The 24,806-nt window shown below is 34.7% G+C and overlaps 1 protein-coding gene across 1 annotated transcript in view; it reads right to left on the bottom strand.

Annotated features, from left to right (window-relative positions):
• Nucleotides 1-24,806, bottom strand: part of bsf (bicoid stability factor) — a 203,564-nt gene that overhangs the window by 28,493 nt on the left and 150,265 nt on the right. The window contains exons 14-16 of the mRNA XM_069848172.1: nucleotides 17,437-17,668; nucleotides 15,178-15,337; nucleotides 7,495-7,792 (exon numbers count right to left, since the gene is read on the bottom strand). Of these exons, the coding sequence (XP_069704273.1) occupies nucleotides 7,495-7,792; nucleotides 15,178-15,337; nucleotides 17,437-17,668 (690 nt within the window). The remainder of the gene's footprint in view (nucleotides 1-7,494; nucleotides 7,793-15,177; nucleotides 15,338-17,436; nucleotides 17,669-24,806) is intronic.

The following is a 24,806-nucleotide window of genomic DNA, read 5'->3' as shown; positions in this document are numbered from 1 at the left end:
AGTCAGCAGCGGTGGATTTCATTTAAAAAAATGTCGCTCTCTAAGGAAGCTCCTAATGCAAAAAATTCGAAAAATATTACTTCCACAAAAAATGGGAAAATGAATTCTTTTGTTGCGAAGAAGGGTAAAGCGTTAGGTGCATATTATGCTACAAAATTTTACTAGCTGTGAAGAAGAGCAATGTTCAGCGACATTATGAAAAGATGTCCTTTTAATAGAACATATTTTTTTATTTTATTTCTTTATAATAGTAAAGGTAAAGGTATCCCCATCACACGCCATGAAGGCACTTGGGGGGGGGGGGGGCATGGAGGTAGAGTCCCATGCTTTCCATGACCTCAGCACTAGAATGAGGTGGTGTGGTCGACACCACACTCTGACCGCCTTTTACCCCTGGGAAGTACCCGATACTTAATTTTATAGGAGGCTGAGTGAACCTGGAAGTTTGGCAACGAGAAAAAATCCCGTCACCACTTGAGATCGAACCCCTGACCTTCCAGTCCGTAGTCAGCTGCTCTACCAGCTGAGCTACCCAGCCGCCCATTTTTTATAATAGTAGTAATAATAATAGTAGTAGTAGTGGTGGTGGTGGTGGTGGTGGCTAGTAAGTAGTAGTAACGTAATATTGTGGGTTTGCAAGCAAAACACATTAAGTCAAAATTATTATGTCTGAGAAAAAGGTGGTTTTATTCCAACAAAACTGAATCCTCAAAATATTATTAATTTGAGTAAGTTATTTTTCTTTTTAAATGTATCTTATTTTCCAATTCTAAGTTTATACATATGCAGTATGTACAATACATACGCCTTTCTCTCAGAAGTAAAGTGTTTTGCTTTAAACCAATGATGTAATCATAATGAGTTTCCTTTTCAGGGTGAAACGATAAATTAATTGACAGACGAGAGGTGGGTCATTGATTTGGCTTTTCTGTGCTACATAACCAGCACTCTTAACGATTTCAACATTTCTCTTCAAGGAAAAGATATGAATATCATACACATGTACGATGAATTAAAGCTGTTTGTCACAACTGCATCTATTTCTGATGCAATTAAATCAGAATTTTATCATTTTCCTTCTTTAAAATTGCTTAATCTATCACCCGATGTTAACATATCAGCCACTTCTATAAAATATTGGAAAATGTAATAAACGAATTCACCAACAAAAATATTCAGCGATTTTAAGAAATTAGAGAATGAATTTTTATTATTTGCTATCCATTCTCCGTTAATGATCAATGTGTAAGATTAGACCTTCAGTTAGAAGTTCGACTGAAAAATGGCACGTTTACCAAGTACAATTATGACTGGTTTAGATACATATAAACAACTTTGTGAAGTAAAATATCCACATCTTCGGAGTTTTGTTATGAAAATTGCTTCTATGTTTGGCTCAACCTATATTTGTGAACAGTTTTTTTTCTCAGTTGCCCATTGTAAAATCCAAATCAAGATCACGCATTTCAGACGAAAATTCATTCCATCAGCTCACAATTGCAATGTCCGACATAACTCCAAATTTTGAAACACTTGCTCACTTATGTGACGAAGAAGAATAAATGAATCCCTTCTTTTAAGGGCATACGTAAATTGACAAAAACAACAAAGAACTACAGTAAGAGGTTTAAAAAATAGCCTAATTGTTGTTTTTTTCTGTTTCTTAGTAATGTGCTTGATATTTTGTTAAGAATTTATTTTTCATAAGTTCTTTAATTTTATTTTCAAATGATGCAAATTAGTGATTGATGCCCTTTCAGAACAAACAGGTTCAGATTATGGCATTACACTTTAACTGTTGTGGAATTGTACGTTTTATGTCATTTTATAAGGTTTTTACAGCAATTGTTTAAATTAGAAATACAGTTATGTTTCAGCTTTTTGTGAAATAGTTTATATTTGTTTTCTTTCATTGTCATTATTCATAAAAAAAACATTTTCAGAAAACTGTGCATCTTTTTGCCCTGCTTAATTACTTAACGTTCCGTGTTTCAATACTTCATGCGATCCACCGCTGAGTATTACATTAACAGGTGATGCGTGTTGCAGCAATCAGAGCAGTACAGCGCATCTCTTTAAATGCTCATGTCTGCCCTAAGCCGTACACACAAGAAAGTAAAGTATTAAATTAAGTACATTAGTGAATATAAAATACAGTAATATATAGATGTTTGACAATTACATGTGTGAGTATACTTTAGTGTCGTTCTTACAATATTTTCAACTAATAATTAATTAAGAATGTCAGTTTGTATTATGAAGTCAGGGGGGAGTGACACAGTGCAGATTGTCCCTTTGTGTATGCTGTAGAGTAGCAACTAGCGGTGGAGAAAACATTTATCTTCTGTTGCCAGTAGCTTTTTAATGTGCCAGTTAATATAAATAGCAATAAAATTAAATATAAAAGCTTAGTATAGGCTTTCGAAATATAGATTTCCAGTAAACACTTTCAATAATAACATTTGTCACTATATTGAAAGTCAATTAGTCGAATGTTAGTGAGATAGACAATAGCATCTTCCCCTTCACTGATGGTAGAGAGTGTGAGTAGAGGGGAAGGCCTATCAACTAAACTGAAATGGGGTATAGTGCAAATTTCCCAGAAAACTATTATAGCAGAAGTGATAGGAAGTACACTAGAGTCAGCCTGGTTGATGCAGTTGGTATAGCGCTGGCCTTCTATGCCCGAGGTTGTGGGTTCGATCCAAGGCCAGGTCAATGGCATTTAAGTGTGCTTAAATGCGACAGGCTCATGTCAGTAGATTTACTGGCATGTAAAAGAACTCCTGCGGGACAAAATTCCGGCACGCTGATATAACCTTGGCAGTTGGGAGCATTGTTAAATAAAATATAACATAGCAAGTACACTAGAAGGTGGCCGGATTACTAAGGACCGGATTAGTGAGAGTCTAATGTACTGCTACAAGAATCCTGAAGTTCCAAGCCATGGTTCTATTTAAATATTAAGATACAGCTGATCCAATGCTATTATGATTATCAAGATCTGAGAAACTTTAGAACATTTAACAACATAAGAGAAGGCCCATGTTCCATTCGTAAGTCTGAGGATTTAATCAGAAAGTCTGAGGGTAACCAGTTTGAGGAAACTCGTTCTGTAGCTGACACGAAAAAATCTGGAAGACCAAAGGTAGATAGATAGTGAAATTTGAAGGGCGCGTCAGCATCTATGGCTATTTGCACCCATGCCTAAAGTTTTTTCTTGTTGTGTGGTGAAATTAAATTATTGTATAACTAAAATTCACACTGATTAGAAACGTTGACACATTAAAACACACTAATATTGGACGAACAAGGTGACTCCTAATATAAAGTAACATTAGAACGAACACATAGCAGTCCCAAGATAATTTGAGACAATCATAAAATATACAAGCATTGCTACAAGAAATATGTGACAGTGTTATATAACAACAATCAGCAAAAATCGGATGTATAAGGTCCGATTAATAAAGTGTAATTAAAAGATAGATAACTAAAATAATCTCCAGATGTAAGGGGTCTGGAGAAGAAATAACAAAAGGCTAGAAACACATTAAAACTTAGATCACTTTGTCGAGTCCTGTGCTACGTAAATACCTTAACACTGCGTTGACACAATTAAAATCATTGCCAAGAGCATCGCGCAACGTTGGGCATATTGCATATTGACGTCGAGGCAAATCATATTTGCGACAGTGGAGTAAAAAATGTTCTACCATAAGAAGGGCATGGCAAGTGTCGCATTCCAGTGGAGGTTCGCCAGACAATAAGTGACCATGTGTCAAACGACAGTGACCAATCCTCAAGCGAGTAAGTATAACTTCATCTCGCCGTGACGCTCTGGATGACGAATCCCATTCTCGAATTGTATTTTTAATTGGTCGTAGTTTGTTACCCACTTGTGCAGACCATTTTTCTTCCCAATCTCTCCGAATACTATTCCTTATGTAAGTCACTACATCTTGCCACCTCTCTCGCCAATATACCAGTGTGCCATTAAGAGCAGCATCTCTGGCTCCAGCATCTGCTGTCTTATTACCAGGAATTCCAACATGGCCTGGGACCCACACCACTCCAACATCGGAGCCCGACAAGACCAAAGGTAATCAAAGACATCATTGCTGCTGAAGTACCTCAGACAAGTAATGAAGTAAGGAGAAATAATTACTGTGGAATTAGTAGTGTTAGTCAAGTGTCCAGGCATCTTCAAATGAGTTACAGCACAGTTGAAAACATCTTAGTCTGTAATCATACAAACCTTCATGCTTTAATTTTTTGGAGAAAATGGTACCAAAATTGGAAGTGTCATGATTTTGCAACAGAAACCATTAGAATTCCATGTCAATCAAACTAGCTTGAGCAAAAAACCGCGCGCGCACGCACGCACGCACGCGCACACACACACACACACACACACACACACACACACACACACACACACACACACACACACACACACACACACACACACACACACACACACACACGAGAGTGTGGACCCAAAAGTAACCGGAACCAAACTGTTGTGTGCGCATGCTTTGTAGTTACGAGTTGTGGTGTTAGTTTGGGGTCTCCCACGACTGTTAGTGAGCTGGCGTCAGTCTGAGTTTAGTGGTTTGTTTGTGGTGCTGTGTTGTTTGCGTTCCTGTTTCAACCGTTTGGCAATTAGTGAGATGGCCGACCACAAGGAACAAAGAGTGTGTGTAAAATTTTGTTTTCTGTTAGGGAAAACTGCAGGCGAGACCGGTGGGATGCTTCGGCAAGCCTTTGATGAAGATGCTTAGGGAATATCACAGGTCTACGAGTAGTTTTCCCATTTCAAATCTGGTAACATGTCAACTGAAGACATGCCACGCTCCGGGCATCCTTCGACAGGAAGAAATTACGAAAATATTGCCAAAATCAAACGTGAAATTGATGAAGATCGTCGAAAGACCATTGACGAAGTTTCTGAGCAAACGAACCTGTCATAGAGCACAGTCCAGCGAATTTTAACTGAAGATTTGCACATGAGACGGGTGTCTGCAAAATTTGTTCCTCGCTTGTTCACAGATGACCAAAAAGAAAACTGAGTGAGAGTTTGCCGTGACTTGAAGAGTGAAGTGCAGAACAATCCAAATTTTCTTAAAAGAATTGTGACTGGGGATGAGTCTTGGTGCTATGAGTATGATCCAGAATCAAAGCAAGCATTGAGCCAATGGAAAACTCCAAATTCACCACGACCCAAGAAAGCACGTCAAGTGTGAGCCAATGTCAAATGTTTTTTTGATGTGAATGGCACTGTCCCCAAAGAGTTTGTTCTGCCAAGACAAACAGTGAACCAACATTTCTATTTGGATGTGTTACAAAGATTACGAGAGAGTGTGCGACGAAAACGGACTGAAATGTGAAGAAATGGGAACTGGTTGCTTCACCATGACAATGCGCCAGCCCACACAGCTGACAGTCCGACAGTTTTTGACATACAACAACGTGGTGCTTGTGCCTCATCCACCCTACTCTCCCGATCTGGTTTTGTCGGACTTCTGTTTGTTTCCAAGGATGAAGAAATGTCTGAAAGGAAAGCGATTCAGTGATGTGGATGACATCAAAGAAAACATGCTAACGGCTTTGAACAGTATCCTGCCTCAAGAGTTCCAGCACTGTTTTCAACAGTGGCAAAAGCGTTGGGACAAGTGCATTAATGCACAATACTTTGAAGGGGACTAAAGTGCTGTGAATGTAGAGTTCAATAATAATGCTAAAAAAAGAATAAAAATAAAAAAATAAAAATTAAAAATTAAAAAAAAAAAAAAAACATTTGGGTCCCCCCTCGTATATACCTACACACGACCTAGTCCTTTACACTCGATGTAACATAGTCAATTACTCATTAGTAGCCAATATACATGATCATGAAATTAGAAATAGTGAACAAATTAATATCCCATACTACAGATTATATAAGACTAGTACAAACTTTTCTGTCATGTGGATGAAATTATATAAGCTTTTCAGTCAATATTATAAGTTTACCAACCAATAGTTTCAAAACTAGATTTTATAATTGGCTTTTAATTAATCCTTTCTACTCTGTAGATGAGTTTTTTTTAATAAATTCATATGAAATTGTTTTCTAATAAATAAAGTTATTTACACTTAGTTACAAATAATACATTAAGAATGAAGTATTTTCATTAATTTTTAGAGTTTCAAAATATTTTGTGTTTGCATTGTTCTAATTAAGTGTTACTGTTTTCAATTATATATGTATTTACAAATGTACGTTTTTCCCCCTTCTGTATTTATGACTATGTCTAATGTCTTAATGAATTGAATTGAATTGAATTGAACTGAAAGCAGCATTTGCACTCAAAGTAACAAGCAGAAAATATATTTACTTTTTTTATACTAGTAGAAATTCAACTTGACTGGATAAAGGAAGCAAACTTCTTTCTTAATGGTAGAGTTAATGCATGTAATTGCAGAATTTTGTCTGAAAATGATCCCTAGGCTTTAATTCAACAAGATCTCCATGATTTGACAGTCACTGTATGGTGTGGCTTCACTTTACAATTCATTATTGGCCTACATTTCTTAAAAGACAGCAATGAAATAAAAGAGACTGTCACAGGAAATAGGAAGTGCTACTACAGTATGCTACATTTCTTCATTCCTAGACTGAGGAATCACAACCTGGAAAAAAACGATCTTTATGCAAGATTGTACATTGCCTCATATCTACTCCCTTGCAAAACAATTAATTACGCGGATGTTTGATGTTCAAGTCATCAGTAAGTACTTTTCAACAATGTGGTCTTCACAACCTCCAGTTCTCAATCTAGCTAGCCAACATTTGGTTGTGGGGTTATCTTAAAGAACAAGTTCTCATGGAACAACCAACCACCCTACAGCAACTGAAAGATACCATCTAGCAAAAAACTTAAAGATTCCAAGACACTGTCTGCAAAATGCCATGCATTGTGTCACAGAAAGAATGGTGTCTGTTGAACAAGAGAAGAACAGACATATTCCCAATGTTTTGTAGGAACCAAACCCCACTGTTTGTCCAACACAGTGATGTTTTGTTTGTTTTTTTTTTTTTTTTTCGACCTAAAATATTAAAATATTGAATAATGCTTTAATGTTTCAAGTGACTTTTGAATGACCTTATATATTATAAAGGCATTTTAACAAATTAAAAAATTATACAAATATTTCCATCCTAAACACTAATTATGACATACACGAACATAATAACAGGTTCAAAGATTATTTACAAAATTATTATAGAGCTAGATTTTAGCAAGAGACAAGCTTGTATACACAGTGGTTTCAAGATAGGTACATAAAAGAAGAAAATTTAACCTCCACATTCATATAGCATTTTTACATTTGAATGAAAGTATTCAATAACCTGTACAAGGAAAAGTCGCAAGGAATACAAAATAGTTGAGAAAACTGAATAGAAATAATCTTATCATTACTTCAATAAATATGTAAATAAAATCTTACTCTTGTTTAATTGCAAGTGCACCATCGAGATTATTTTTACGCAGAGCTTGTCTGAATTTCTGAGATACTGATAATATTGTTGCATTTTCTTGAGATCCACGGTTCTCCTTTTTCCCTTTGCGCTCTCCTGATGCTACAGGTGGAGTTTCACCTCCTTCTGGCATTATAAATGGCACTTCTCGTCCTTCCATTTTAAGAAAATTGCCAAGACTTAGTAGAAATTCATCTGTTGGCTGAACATCCTCTTCTTGCATCCTGGTCCACAGTCCCAGAGCTTTATCAGGATCCTTGGACTTACCTACAAATATTCAGGAAAGAGAAAACATTATCTCATTTTATTCTAATGTTTTTTCCTCATAACACAGAAATTCCAGACTCATGTTTCTCATGTTACAGTTTATTTTAGTATGCTCTAGAGTGCTTTCAGAATAAGAAGGCATATAAGGTGGAGCTAGTTAGACTGGTCTGTGTCGACTAGCCAGTGACAGTGAAGCGGTGTTGCCTAGTTAAATCGTCGCGAAGTATCACTGAAGAGTCGCGTATTGGTTTCTTTCTTGCGTGCACCATACTTATGACTAGGAATGAATTTTAAGCTGTGCCATTCGATAGAGCTACACATACTGAAATCAACTGTACAAGAATGGCAATTGTATGTCAACTGGTTCGCGTGTTATCGCTTTAAGATTAAACAGAGATATCCAACCTACAGCATAGAACATATTTTGCTCTGAAGTCCCTCTCTGTAAACGAAGATAGATTGTTTATTTTCAAATTCAGATATGGACTGTTTTTTCTTGTGTGATGTGTAACTTACCGTAACAATGTCTCTTGAAGGGATTGCAATTGGCTCTGGTGTTTCATCTGTTACACGCAGAAGGAGAGCCCTACACTCACAAGTCAAGAGTATGGTATTTTCTGTATATAATTTTTCCAAAGGACTAGCTTATGATGTAATGCATGTCAGTTTTTCACAAACAATGAATCTGACTACAGTGGCGTGTGGTTTAGAAGTGCATATGTTATCTCATATTCTCGCACAGGACAAAGAGACAATTAAAATATATGGCATACTTGAATTTACCTCTCCTGGAAAATAACGCAAAACAAACATGTTAATTTATTTGTACAATTTTCAGAACTGTGTATTACTTGATCGTACGATATTTGAAATATATTAGTAGTATGTGTTAGTAATGCCATTCTAATAGAACGTGGAAAGAAGAAAAAAGCTGAGAATAACCATAGGTACGATTTTCACTTTTCATTGGAATATTATACGTGGTATAAGACGAAATACTGCATAAACATATGAGATACGTGGATGATATTGTAAACATAAACACTCTTGCCTCCTTTTCCATGGATTATACGAAGAGTATTAACAATATTCTTCCTTAAGAGCATTAGAAAACTTTATAAGATGAAGCAAATTATTTACATTTCACTTTTAAAATAAATACAGGCATGCTAGGAACGAGGAGATTTTATAATTCCAAAACTCAATTTCTATTTTAAAAAACCTTTCGTTATATATATTACACTTTATACGTTTCTTCTAATATACAATTTTACCTTCAATATAATAATGATATTATTGGGTTACAGTTTTCATATTCACTTCTGTATAACTATCTTCACTCGTAGGTTTATATTGCCACAGGACAGAGTGATAGAACATAGAATCCTGGAAGGTATAAGCTTGAGGATTAAATTAAATTAGATAGGCTTGATTAAACAAAGTAAAAGAAAGTAACCTTCAATTTCAATATGAGTACTGAATTAGGCCTATATATGAACAGATATGCTTATATTCTTATAGCCGGATTCTTAGCCAGAATATGGAACTCTGGACTTCTAGATAAGTAAAAATTAGATAATAAAATAAAATTAGATAGATTTAGTTTAACAGAGAAAAATAAAATAATCTACAGTTTCAATATGAGTACTGAATTATATATGAATACACATTATGATTACGTTGCATTATAGCCAGATTCGTAAGCAGAACATAGAACTCTGGACTCCTAGGTATGTGTAAGCTAGAAAATTAATTAAATTATATAGGCTTCATTTAATAGAGGAAAAATAAAATACTTTACATCTTCAATATCAATACTAAATTACGTATCTCTAGATATGTATAAGTTTTATTATCGCTAGATTCGTAGGCTGTCCCTACAAACACTGTACCTCATCTTGCCTCTGGAGAAATAAACAATAATAAATTTAGCATTGGTGTACAAGGAAGTCTGAGACAGAATTAAGGACATTCTTTCTCAAACATTAGCAAAGTAAATTTCTACATATCTGTCATTTTATTTTGCAAGTTAGTGACTCCAAGATCTACTGATGTGTGAAGTGAAGAAGTAATAAAAACTGGGATGAAAGTTACTTCAGTAAAAGTAATTATATTTAAATATTTCATACAAAGAAGGAACAGATCCCCACCCGCTTGCTGCAGCGAGCTGCAACTGATATTTTCTGTCCTTATCTGTTGTCTCTGTCTTCCACGTCGCGTGCACCGTGGACTGTGTGACAACGTTGTACTGTGCTGCTAGCACTGAATTGACTTAGGCCATATGCCTTCTTATTCTGAAACCACTATAATATAAAGGATTATGCCTAAACATACCATGAAAAAGATGCTTCATTAACTAATGGCATCACCAGAAATGCAGATTCAAATTCCTGGGAGTTCAAGTAAAATTTGTGTTTGACAAGAATAATGTTAACATTAGGTACACTGGTTCCACCTGCTACCATCTCACATTTATCTTTATCACAAACTACTCAATGTCATATTACAAGACCAACACCATGGAATTCATATAATGGCCATTCCATGAAATATTGTATTTACTCTCAAATAGGACTCTCTTTTTTTACCACATTTTTCTCACCAGAATGTGGGGAAGGGGAGGGGGGGAAGGAGTAGTTCTAATAAGAATAAATAATAGAGAATACCTAAAACACATGATAGGTACTTTCTACTATTGCTATTTTTGTGCTACAAAATACAATGACAGTACTTCCAAATTCCGACAAATAAAAATGGGCCTCCCACGAGGTGCAGTACTGAGTACAACCTTGTTTAACATCTACATCAACGATCTCCCCCCCCCCCCCGGCTGTTTCAAGCGCAGAAATAAAGACAGCTCTTTTTGCAGACGACATGGTCATGTGGACATCTTCCCCATAAATAGTCAAATCCAAAACTTCAATGGAAAAGACTCTGATCCTATTAGAAAATTGGACTGACAACAATTTGATGGCCATAAATACTGATAAAACAACGTTTCAAATATTCAGCTTGAAGAAAAAAATCCCAAAACTAAATAATAATAATAATTTATTTAATAATAATAATTTATTTAATCTGACAGGATTAAGGCCATAAGGCCTTCTCTTCCATCCTACCAGATAGCACATATAAATACAAAAAAGAAATACAAACACTGATGAAAATGATACAACTTAAGTCAAAGCCCTATAGAGGGTCAACAGAGTCAAAAGTACATTATAGTGCTCTCATCGAGCTAATACAACGAAAAGAAAGAAAACAGAGATAGCAATGATGATATTGATAACTGACAATAATAATAATAATAATAATAATAATAATAATAATAATAATAATAATAATAATAATAATAATAATAATAATAAATATATTACATATTAATTTTCAATTTTACAACAGCATAGTTACAATATTTACTATATGTCATGGGTTAAGGTGAAGTTGCGCAACCTGACATGTGTTCAACAAACAATTCCACGAACTAGAATATGATTTTTTAATTTAAATTTGAATTTTGATATTGTCCGACAGTCTCTGACGTGGTCAGGGAGAGAATTCCAGAGGCGTGGAATAGATATGCTGCTACAGTTCAAGAAAACAAACCTGAGACAAACATATGAAACGAAATATTTAGGGGCAATTTTTGATTCAAAATTATCTTGGAGAAATCATATTGAAGCAGTAGTAAACAAATCAACAAAAAGACGTTCAATTTTAAAGAGATTAGCTGGAGCAAAGTGGGGTAGTAATCGGCAGACTTTGAACATCATGTACAAAACATTCATCAAGCCAATACTTCTCTACAATGCGGAGGTATTAATTACAGCAAATAATTTCAACCTGAATTGACTAGAAGTGTGCCAAAATCAGGCCCTGCGACTAATAACTGATGCAGCAAAATCAACCCCAATCACGGCAATGCAAGCCCTAACCCAGAACCCTCCAATATATCTCACTCTAGAGGAGCAGGCACTAACACATCATGAAAAAATGCTACGGTTAACAACAACAAAATGGGAAAAAAGACTGTTACAACCAACCAAGTTGAAAACACAAACAAGTTTCCTGTCCAAAGTCACGGAAATAAAAACAGAATTGAATCTCCCTAAATCTAAAGAAAACATTTTAAGCAGAGAAAACCCTCTAACCTTCGAACCAATTAACATTCAACTAGATTTAGAAGAACCAGTTACAAAATCTGAAACTTCCAAACCTGTACTAAAAGCGCTAGCATTAGAAGCTGTGAACAATAGATACCCACCAGAAGAATGGTTACATATCTACACAGATAGGTCTACTATCGATAACAACTCAGGATCAGGAATTATGTGTGCGTTATTCTCATTTTATCAACCAGCAGGATATCATACAACAAATTTTGATGCGGAAATAATGGCTATTCATATCTCACTCAAACACCTACTGTACAGAATAGAGAAATTTCAAAATGCTGTCATTCTCTCTGATTCTAAAGCAGCATTATATGCAATAAATTCATATAAAATGATGTCAATCCAAATTAAAGAATGTCACAAAATGATCCAACAACTTCAAAAACTACAGAAAAGAATTCAATTGCAATGGATACCTGCACATTGTGGAATTGCTGGAAATGAAACTGCTGACTTTCTTGCCAAAAAAGGATCCAATTTAATTCAGAATACAAGTACAAGCCTACCTTTTACAACCATCAAAAGACTAATTAAAAATAAATATAAAATCAAGCAAAACCAAGCACTATGTACCAAAGCCAAAGATAAAAAATGGAGCATTTTAATTAAAAAACCAGAAATTATTCCAGAAATCCCACGTAAATCTGCAGTAGCAAAATTCAGACTGCTTACAGAACACGATTATTTGGCCAAACACTTGAATAAAATAGGAATTTACACAAATCCAAATTGCCCCCTATGCAACAAAGAAGAAGAAATGACTGAAGATCATCTACAAACCTGTGAAGTTCTACCTGATGGATTCACCACAGAGAAATATTGGAGAGCAAGAACGCTAATGGCTTCGTTGCCAAAGCCCGGCATTAGATAATAACAACAACTATTGCTGCTCCACAATGGTCTGTTAGGCCTACTGGTAATAGCCCAGATCACATATAGATTGCTCATCCCTATGTTAAAATCAGTTGCACTTTAAAGAGAACAACCGCCAGGATCGCCACCCGTCCACCGTAAACGAACACGAGATGACAGCATAGTAAACCTGACAAAAGTTGTTACTGTCAAAGCCTATAATGCAAAGCAATCTCGTACATATGATCTAGAGTAATAGTCAATGCTGTCATCATCACTGCCTTCATCTGCTGATATAGTCTGTGTAATTATCATTATCTTCTTTGTCCTCTTAATTCCACAGCAAATCATCCTCAGTGTCATTTATAGAGCAGGAAACTCCCGTTATTTTAAGCTCTTTTCCATGATGTATGGCGTAATGACATGCTCACAAGATTCATTTGCAAATTAGTTCTAGTGATGGCTTCTTAAGTTTCCCAGTTTTCATCACTTCCTGTAGACCTTTGCCATCCACACTGTCTCTATAGTCTTAAGGAGAAGAACAATGGACTCACCTTTAGCATTTACTGTCATACTATCAGACATATCGAAATAGACTGGAGTCTGATCCTTGTTGCAGATTCGGGAAGAAGAAAAAAATGCTTTCTTGCAAGCAGTTCACAGAACGATGGAACTCAATGACCTTGTCTATATAATCAGCAGGTAGTTCTTCTCAGACTGAGTCCATTTCTCCACATAAAAACCATGACACAACCTCTGCTTGCTTTGAATTCTTGACCTCTGATCCCTTTCGATTTCGCGATTTCACATGCTTTCATCTGCATCATGTCATGAGTGACGGCATTTCCATTGTTTGTTTCCATCACCTAAGCCAACACTTGTCAACACCAGAATATAATTCCTAATCACGGTCATCAAAAACATCTGGCATTTTTTTTGCAGCCATTAATTTTTCTTTCTGGTTTCACTAATAACAAATACTGTTATAATAGACAGAAATCTCACGAGCTGACTCTCACACCAATTCTCTTGGCACATGCAAGAACTTTAAATTTAAATGCAACCATGAAACTACCACTTTACTACTCATTTTATTTATTTGTATGTAATGATGCTACTGGTAAATGTTATCAGACTGTTAATTTTGCATGAACTATCAAACAATTATAGTGACTATTCTGAGATTCACGAAGTAGAAGGGGGAAATGTATCTAAAGGTACTCACCCATTGTTTAGGCGACTGGAAGGAGGAAATTTTTCCAAAGAATTTTCTACAAGAGGAAGTCGTGAAGTTGTCCTTGAAATCAATATGATAATTCATTTTAAAATTATATATGGATGGTCCAATATTCGAAAACAAATTATTTTCTAAAACTGTTAATAAAAATTCTTGGAGAGTCTAATATGTGATTTGGACCTATTTTTGAGTAAATATAGCAAGTAAATGCAAAATATTTATGATTGGCAAAACTGTCCAGGATTTCAAGTATGGCACAATGACAAACCAAGAAAGTCATTCAGCCATGACATTCAGCCTTGGAATCAAGTTCCAGACTACCAAATTAATAAATCACTCATACAGTTTTATATTAATAATAAGCTTATAATCATAACAATGTAATAATGACCTCTTTTGGTACTCATCTTGTCTCACAGTTGGCACGAAAAACCACACAGATTTTAATAACACTTTCATACAGATAATGAGCAAGTAAGTCACTTACTGCTGACATAGTAAGGAAACTGTCTTTACTTGTGAAATGAATATCAAATGATGTCTATACAGTCCATATCGTAAAAGGTAATCACAGTGTTATTCTCAATGTAAACAAATGGATAAAGAAGTCACTGGTGAATATTCTATGTTTAACTGGGAGAAATAAGCACGTGTCTGACCTAAGAGATCTGCACATATGTTCGTACAGTCTACTGAATAACAAAAACAGTAATAATGTGAAAAAAAATATAGCAACATGTATCGAGTAGCAATAGTCAAAATACTCACACCAGTAGCAATGTCTTTTGTTATGTAAATTCACATTTGCTCCACAATCCAAACAGACTTGGTTACGCTTTGTGATTATGAATGATACTAATACATTATTTACTGTAAGTCATAGTATTAAATGAAGTTTATCTTATACACCATTATTCACAATATACAAATATATAACGTAAAATTAATTGAAGATGCAACACATAACAGGTAATGGCGCAGATAATTCATTGAAAAATATGTTATGGAATAAGCACACATTTGTCCATCTACAAACCCTAAGTGGAAAGTGAAAAACTCCATTTTTTTTTTGTTTACAGCAGAAACATTATTATGCGCGATGATAAGTAACAGCAACTTACGATATGAAAGAAGAAGATGGTAGTAGATATCAGAACGATCTATATGAGAGAGATCACGAGTGGCTTCAACTAAGCCCTCAAGGGGTGCCACCATTCCTTCCTGCTGGTAACGTTCACATGCAGAATTAAGTCTGTGGGGCCGACTGCGTAAGCCAGGAGTCTAGACACAACAAAATTATAACAATAGAGATACAAAAGTACAAAATATAATTGTAACGTTAACTCAATAGATCAATACTCTCTCAGGCTAGAATTACTGTTGTAGATTAAGTATTTCGCAAAATGAGCAAATAAACAATTATGAAAACTGAACTTCTATCTCTAGATCTTTCTGCATCAAATCAACATAAGAATACATTAGTAACATTAACAAATCAAATATTAATTAAGAGTAATTCTAAAAGTTCAAATGAGAAATTCTAAGGCCCATTTTCTCCAAATGAGTTTAAACTTGGGTTTATTTTATACTGGTTTAAGTTTGAGTTTGAACTAAAAATCATTTTCCCCATGTTAGCTTAAACTTTGTATTAAGTTTAAACGAAGTTCAAACTTAAACCTTGTGTAGTGTGGGTTTAAACTGGTATTTGCGATAAACTTCATTGACATATTACTATCTGTGACTTTTCTAGTAAAAAGATTAGTTTCGAGTGCCAATATTATACTTCAGTATAAAAGAAAATTATAAAATATTAATGGTATCAGAAAATGGAAGAACTTACAGTATTGAAATTTTTGATGAAACAGATGATTATGATGTACAAGTGAAGGCCTAGAATTAATTGTGCGAAAGTTGATCATTTCGAAAAATGGGAAGAAACAGAGTTTTTAAGGTTTAGAATTCATAAACAAACAGCAAACATTGTTTTACATCAGATAAAGGATGTAACTAAACATCAACTAGAAAAATAATGCTATTTCACCAGAAGCAACGTTTCTTGTCACTTTAAGATATTGTGCCTCAGGCAGTTTTCTCATTAATGTTAGTGACCAAAACGGTATTTATGTGTCTACCACAAACAAAATAGTTTCTACAGTTACAGGACATTTATCACAATATTATATCAACATGAGGAATTTGATATTGCTGTTATAGTTGGAAACAATGAATATGCTGTAAAAAATTATCTTATTACACCTGATGTAGCCTACCGTGTGTGAATGTAGCATTAGATATAACATATTATAATACAACCTCCATAATATAGAATTCTACTGATAACATGAATATTGTAATTATTGTGTTCTATAAAATATTTTAGTACATTATAGTGTATACACAATTTGTGTAAAAATTTCACTTCATTTTAATTACAGTTACAAGTTGAAATATACCTGCACTTATATAATAATTTTATTATATTAATATCAGATATCAATGACAGAAAATAACAAATTAGGTATATGAAACATGCATTGTGATTGTTTTCTAAGATATAAGATAGTAGCTGGAGAGAATAGTTATTTTACAATTACCAAGGTCCTCAGTACATCAGTTAGGCCTAATTTGGTGGGTTACCAAAGTTGTTAAAATGCTGAAAGTTGTTTTCTTGAAATTCATGGGAAAGGTGATTTTCAGAAGGAAAGGAATAATGTTAAAGAAAATTAATTTTGATATTAAAATGGATCCACATATTCCATAAGATAAAGCACATGTCACAAGACATGGGTTATTATATGATAGCCTATCAGGAAAAATGGAGTCGAGAATGCTTTCCAAGAAATTCAAGGAGACAGTGGATTAAATGATGCTGCACACTATTTTATATGGATATAAATAATTTATTTAGGCCTATCTGTGAAACTGGTACACTTTATTCACTTTGATTAATGTTTATTAAATCTTTATAAACAGCTGGCATGTTCAAACTATATGACGCGTCATCAGTTTACTTGATTCTAATTGGCCAATTCCGATCGAGCTTACTGTTGAGCTGACCCTTCAGTGTGGCCAACATAAGAGGAGCCTTGAGCATAATAGACCCAACATTAATTAAATGAGAGGGCTGTTGTTTAAACTAAACGAGTGCTAGAAATTTATGGAGAAAATGAAAGCATGTTTAAACTGAATACCTACTCAAATTGAACAGGTTTAATTTATACCAAGTTTAATTTTATTTAGAGAAAATGGCTCTAATGGTTATAAGAGTAAAGGAATTCAATTTACGATATGAGTGCACATTAAATGTATGTAAATATAGTTTACAGAGTCGTGAAAAAGAAAATGAGGGGGAGGATATTAAACTAAATGGTCAATTATACCTCCAATATCTTGCGAGCCTGGCGAATCCTACCACACTCAACAAAAGCAAACACCAGGTCGTAGAGGCTATTCACTTCTCCATGAACTTGTGTACTCAGGTCTGTCAGTTTTTGAAGAGATACAGCATCTTCTGCTTGAATCATTTTACATGCCAGCTCATTCTTCCATGGTGTGGCTCGATAATGCTGACAACACCACTCAAATTGATCCATTGCTCCTGCGAGATCATTCCTACATAGAAAAATAATAGTGTTAATATTAAGTTTTAATCAACTCTGCTAGTTTGGAAGTGTCAAAATCTACTTCTGACTTGGGACATCTGATGGTAGTAGAATTTACTGCTCAGATGAAGACATGGGGTAGTAAATTTCGAAGGAAATGTAACATTCAGAGACACGTTCCTTTATACACTAAATTTACGACATGAAACCAAATAGTTTTAGTCCCCTTTCAAAGGATTCATGCTTAGGATTTGTCCTTAAACCATTGTCCTCATAAAGGTATGGACCCATCATGAACAGTGTTTTCACTCGATAATTTTATTGACAACAAAAAATGTGTTTACTTGTAGAATGAATCCACAACACTTAAAGTAGCTCTGTCAGTATTGAGACTGACTAAATATAGTTTGAAATGATATAAATCCGAGTCTTGAGTTCCTCTGTAACTAAAACTTCAGTCACAGAAAATAAGGTAATATGGAAATAATAAGGCAATGTTGCTATGTCACTACTTTTGCTGCACAACTTTTGTACTGCAGCTGCACACTACTTTTCGTGATGCACAACCTGAGCACTGCAACTGGATGGAGGTTGCAAGTCTGTTCACACACAAGACACTACTTTTGCAGCTGCAGTCTAGCTGCAGCTTTCCATCTTCGTGTTGACTTTTCAATATACATTCTGTGGTCATGTTCTCATTAAAGTTTCAGATTATGAAACTCATGCGATACCTTACTTATCTGTTATTTGCTTTTCTGTCCTAACTAGTGGTTGACATTTTTTTGCTGAAAAACTATTAAAAAACGCCTATATACTTAAATGATAACTAACAGGATAATCAATCAATGTTGGCAACCCTCTTGTTTGAAACTACACTATGGAAAATTAAAAAATGAATTATATCATCAGCAAATATACTCTGACTGTGTTGTATATTTAGTAATTGTTACAAATAATTTATTTTCATCACATCAAACATTAAAATATATCCAAACAATAAAAGTATCATTGGCACATTTGGGTGGCAACACTGGTCGCAACTACTGCAAAAGTTTCAACAAAACTGACATCAAAAATGCTGCGGCTGCAACCCTGAGAACCCTGTTCACACATTGCTACTTTTAAGCTGCGTACAGCGTGAAAAATTAGCGGACAGCTAGTTTGACAGCTGCTACTTTTCAGGTTGCACTGTTGTTTACACATCGCAGTACAAGAGTTGTGCAGTAGTTTGTATTGCAATGCTGCAAAAGTAGCGACATGCCACCATACCTTTAATATTCAAAAGAAGCATGCCCAGAGAAGCTTTGTCCAAGAAAATTCATTTTCATTTTTTTCCTTCAGTTTTTCTCCTTCCTACACTTGTAGAAGCTCATACACTTCCTCTGGGATTGAGACCTAATCCCCTTTGTTGAGAAGCTGTCACCTGACAGAACTACAGGCATGCCTGATTCTGAATGGTGCTAACAGTTTTCACTTTGCTTTAATTTCTAGCAGAGCTGAGAGAATCAATGAGTCTTCAATCAAGTAAAGCAGCCTACACATAATTTTGACTTGTAGTTTCCGGGTTATGGAAGTAATGAAAATCTTACACTTTACCTTACTAATGGGATAATAACTATGCAGTCTCTTATTATACAAACTTGAAAATTATTTACATTTATTCACAAAAGCTTCACCTTCACCATTCTCAATGAAAACGAGATATCAGATATCAAGCATTCAGTATACCAGATCTTGAAACACACAATGTAGCAGCAGTAACACCAAAGAGCAATTAAAAAAACTCTAGAAGATAATATATCTGGGTAAGAAATTTAGGCCTATAGCACTACCCACAAACCTTTATGGATATAATTATGCATTGGCAAGAAAAGTAACATCTCTGTAAGAAAAATGTATTTATTTTTTTTAATTGAAATTTCTAACTAGTCTTGTACACATATGCAAATAACAAGTCCCAGTGAGAGTTTCCATACACAGTGAATGCTATTTTTCAACATCATATCTGTTCATTGGGTTTGATTGTTACAAAATATACACTGGTCAGAATTCAAAATTCCAAATTTGTGTAGATGCTGCACTAAGTAACCATGGTCAATTTCTTATAGAATATAGAACTCCTAGAATAAGTAACAGTATGCATCCTTACAATGTGCTTTAGCTTGGAATTAGTTTCATGATTTTTAACACAATCATCAGGCCCCAAATTCAGACTTACATAGTTGAGATGTGTCAAATTGCAAGTACAAGAATAAAAGCTAATTTATGGAATTTCCCCCATTAATAAATACCACCAGTTGTTTATGAATACAAACCATTCTAACAACCTACTATGTATAGCTCCAGCTCAAATTTTTACTTAGGATTATATATTTTTGAATGTGAAATTGAAACAGTGGTGGTTTAGATATCCTTTCTTATAAGCAAACCATTTCACTTCAAAACTTTACATTAATAAAATATACATGTACAGATACGGAAACAAAATTTAATGCTCCCTTATTGTATAAGTTTCGCCTACAACACACTGTGCATGTGCAGTAAACAAGAGCCCATGTATATATGCTACTTGTGGACAGTCGTGTGAAACTGTTGCCTACATACTGGTGGACTCCTATCAAGACTTGCTCCAAATTTTAATTCCGTATTTGTACATATGTACATGAAGTGTGAACAATTAGGTGTTAATTATAATTCCAATCGAGATTTAAACTAAGAGCTTCAGTGTGGAAAGCCAATGCAGTAGTCATTCCATTTGTAATGCCACCTTTGTGCAATTCAAGTACAGTATGTCAGTTTACATAGTTCCATGTCACAAGGAAGGCTTCTACGAACTCATTTTAGTCAACCTGTGCAGCCAACTTAACAAGACGAACTCTATCTCTAATGTAAGTACTGTGAGTACAGCTATTACTCAAGCTGAAAAGAGGCTTTCTGGCTAGAAAATTGATCACGCATGTGTCAAGACTGATGAGAAGTTTTGTGCAACATTTATGGGTATTTGCACCATATCCTAGATGTACAGACATCCAACACTTCAGATCTACCTGTCACCATCAGAGAAGTTGAGGAAAGGGGAACAGGGAAACCTATCTGTTGGATGTTATCAAGAGTTAGGTTTCTCCTTTCTCTACCTTTCTGATGATGGGGCCGACAGGTAGCTCCGAAACAATGGATGTCTCTAAATTTTAAGAGATACCAAACAAAAGGCTGAATCAGAACAGGAAACCACACCAAATACAAAATGCACAAAAAATACTGAGAAGGCTACGAACAGAATCCAGAGAGAGAAAATGTATACTAAATATACAATGCAACTGTTCAGTAGCATATTTCCACAAAATCAACACTAAGATTCATTATCATGCACGAATCTCAGATGACAAAGGACTGCTTACTTCAATATTCAGTCAACAAAATAAAATGAAAAAGTGGTCAGCCTCTTACAATTCTATTGGAATTCAAGACAAGTGAGATTACTCCTACAGTCAGTGACATTGAAACTTAAAAAAATCAGTGTAGTAAAGAATACATGTTTTGTAACAATTCCATTCTTTGTTTTATCCATATTAATTCTCGTTGTTTTTTTAACTACCATTCACTTCAAAAAATACTGGAGTGTGAGACAGTGAATGACATCATCATCATCATCATCATCATCATCATCATCATCAAGTGCTCAACATTACCAACCAAAACCAGTACAACACCAACATATCATCATTTAAAAACATACAGAAATTAATTCTTTTACTATGCATCTAAATAAGAAAATACAGCTTTCATTTTCTCATTTGCATATAAAAGATACATTTAATCGAAAAAAAATCAAATATCCGACTTCAGTTATAAACTGCATGGTTTAACTATACTCAAGCAATTGTAACTATTCACTTGTTATTTGTGTTGGTAACTCTTCCCATAAAAATGAATGCTGCATGGTAGCCTTTTCAACCAATCAGAACATAGCATTTTCTATCAGCTGCTTCTGCTGCTACAAGGAGTGCTGTTGTATTGTCAGTTTACTATAAGCTGTGTTACAGGGTGTTACTACCACGTGCATAACTTGTATATTATTATTATAAATAATTATATGCTATTTAAGAAAATCACTATTTAACATGTTCGCTCCCGACTGTATTGTTGCAAAATCTATCCCCAGGAGCCGATTAGTTTTTTGTGTTTATTTATCATGTAATAGTGTCTATGAATAATTTTTAGCCTCATATACAATTTTCGAGTACAGACAATGTTTGAAATCTTGATGACACATTTATGCGTCACCGGCACCGCGGTAATAATTCCATTATCAGTGCCATTTGACGCGTTTATGCGTCACACATATTTTTGTTTTTAGGTGAATGTATATTGAAATATTGTTAGAGAAAAACTAATTAGGCCTATCTTACTTCATTTGTGATAGATTCCAAACCAGGGATCGACACACAATCCAGGTTGACCAAGGCAATGAGGACAGTAGAATGTTGATTCTTTTCTTCTGCCATTCTCGTAACACACTTTGCAGCGTTTCCTCATTTTTTTTTTTTTTTTTGCCTGCACGTTGTTTTGCAGGCAGGTGTTTCACAGCTGGTGATACCAGTTTGATTGTTGGACTGCTGAGTGTTGCATACGAGAGCAAATATCGTGTTACTGAAAGTCTGAAATCATATAACAAAATCCTACTCCTTGTTGTGTACCGAGGATGCAAATTATGTGCGTTCAGTAACATTATTTGGAAGAGGTGGATGTCAATTTTTTTATACCAGCGAACTGTTTTTCTTTCGCATGGGTAATACGAAAGCATTTGATCTTGCTGATCGACGCCTGACATATGGTTATTATACTTTTCAATTGCATGCAGCTTTTGTACTTTTTGCACTCTTTTATTTACTGTTTCAATACTGTCTTCAAATTCAGACGAGATAAATAAGACGTCGAAATATCCACATTTTGAACTGGAGTGGCAACTGGAGTAGTACTTGAATTATTAGATGTTTCAAAATCAGTTTCACTTTCACTATCACTCCCACTTTCATTTTCACTTTCACTTTGGCTTTCATTTGAATTGAAATCACCGTCACTGTCCGAATCAGGCATTGAAGTATTCACTAGACGCGCAATTTCGTCATCCTTGCAAGTTTATCTGGCGCACTTTTACGAATTTTTGCATTTGAAGGACCTGGAGGCATTTCAAAATTATCATCTAATTTGTCATCCATGATTCCTCTACTTAAATGAGCAGAAAGTAATAACCAAGAATGATAAGTAGCAGCACCCTTCCAGTAAGTAATACTACATAACAATACAGGATAACCAAAATACTGAAGAAGTAATGCGCGGGAAAGCAAGAAAACAACTATGACGTGCATACGCGTCATTGGCATATGGCGCTAGGACTGTGTGACGTGTATATGCGTCAAGTGGCATTCAACGTGTTAAAATTGACAAATATATGAAAAGCATTGGTCACTTAAAATGAAACTACTATCTGATCATGTAAGGAACAATTGCGGAAAATATGCTCACTAACAAAAGAAGGTAAAAAAGGGGGTAAGAAGGAAGAGTAACTGATGTTCGTTTATCACTTGAGGAATCCTGAGGTTGGCATACAGTCTATTCTGTTAAATTTGCTTGCAGTCTACAATTGCATGTAGTGTTGTCTTTGACAACATGGTCAACTATTTACAGTGAGGGACGTGAAATCATGGAAAATACTACAGTATATAGTTTCTAGATAAAGAAAAGTTTTCTGGAATATTAACATATCCTATAAAAATATGACTAAATGTGACACTGCTGTTACAGGGAACTCCGAATCCACAATATGCAAAATTAGAAAGAAAGAAAAAAAAACACAAGTACTGATAGCCACAACTTTGAATAAAAGACAAAACCCCGATTTGAAAAAAATATTCCTTAACAAGACCAACTATTTTACACACAGCACTCTACCATCCCTCACAGATCACATGGTAAAGCAGTGTTATTTCTCAATTCATTAATGAAAAATCTGTTGTTGTTGTTTTCCCAATAGCCACTTTTGGGATCATTTTTGCATCTTGCCTCCCAGTAAAAAGCACTTAAATTTCTGCACTGCTGCACTTCTTTCTTCATTGAAACAGATATTCTTTTTTCATTGATGATCCTGGTATGCTGCACAGTGGACATTGTTCTGTGTTGTAAATTCCAATCTTGCAAAGATTTAATGAAAAATCTTTCAAGTGAAAATAAGTCATGGATATTTCCTCTCTAATACGAAAGTGGTGTTCACAAATGGCTATAAAGCACGTAATACAATACTTCAATACAAAAAGCTATCTTCCTAGTTGATCAATCTTTGCTGGCATTTAAAATATTTGTGGCGAGGAACATTAGCATACGTTCCATACCAAATCATGGCATATGTTGCTTCTCCCTGATCTCTTAAATCTCAACTTTCTCCTGTATAAATGTAAGTCAGTTTCTTCTTCTTTCTTTTTTTTTTTTTTACTATATTTTCATTACTGGTGGAATCACAACAACTCCAATAGATTCTATGAGGTTCCTCACTAATATTAACAGCATCAAAATGACAATAGAAGAAAAAGCACCGATCCAATATGAAAAACTTATCTGATTACCAGGAAACAATTGGCATTCATACAGTCCTCTCTGTAGATTAAAAACTCAAAAAAAAAAAAAAAAAAAATCATATCCATCGTTCAAGAATTAAAACAGAAAATCAACATCCCGAATTTAAAAGAAAACTTACAAATTAAACCAAACCCTTTAACTCTATTAAATATAGAGTATAATCTAAATTTAACAGAAGAAATACTGAAAATAGAAGTAAACACTGAAATATTGAAACAATTGTCTTTAGAGACAATTAATATTAGGTACCCTTCACAAAACTGGCTTTATTTATACACCGATGTATCCTTGATCTCCAGGGAACAAGGTACCGGTGCAGGTGTTACGCGCTGTCTCTTCTCACTTTATAGATCTCTTGGATATGGAACAACAAGTTTTGATGGAGAACTCACTGCAATAAGTGAAAGTCCCAGGAATATTCCATGCCACATCAATAAATTTAAAAATACAGTTATACTGTCAGATTCCAAAGCAGCTATTCTATCAATAGTCTCTAGCCACACACCTTTATCTCA

The sequence above is a fragment of the Periplaneta americana genome, chromosome 15, assembly GCF_040183065.1.
Source record: "Periplaneta americana isolate PAMFEO1 chromosome 15, P.americana_PAMFEO1_priV1, whole genome shotgun sequence".
NCBI classification, from domain to species: Eukaryota; Metazoa; Arthropoda; class Insecta; order Blattodea; family Blattidae; genus Periplaneta; species Periplaneta americana.
Note: the sequence above shows the minus strand (reverse complement) of the source record. Positions and strands in the feature narration are given on the sequence as shown.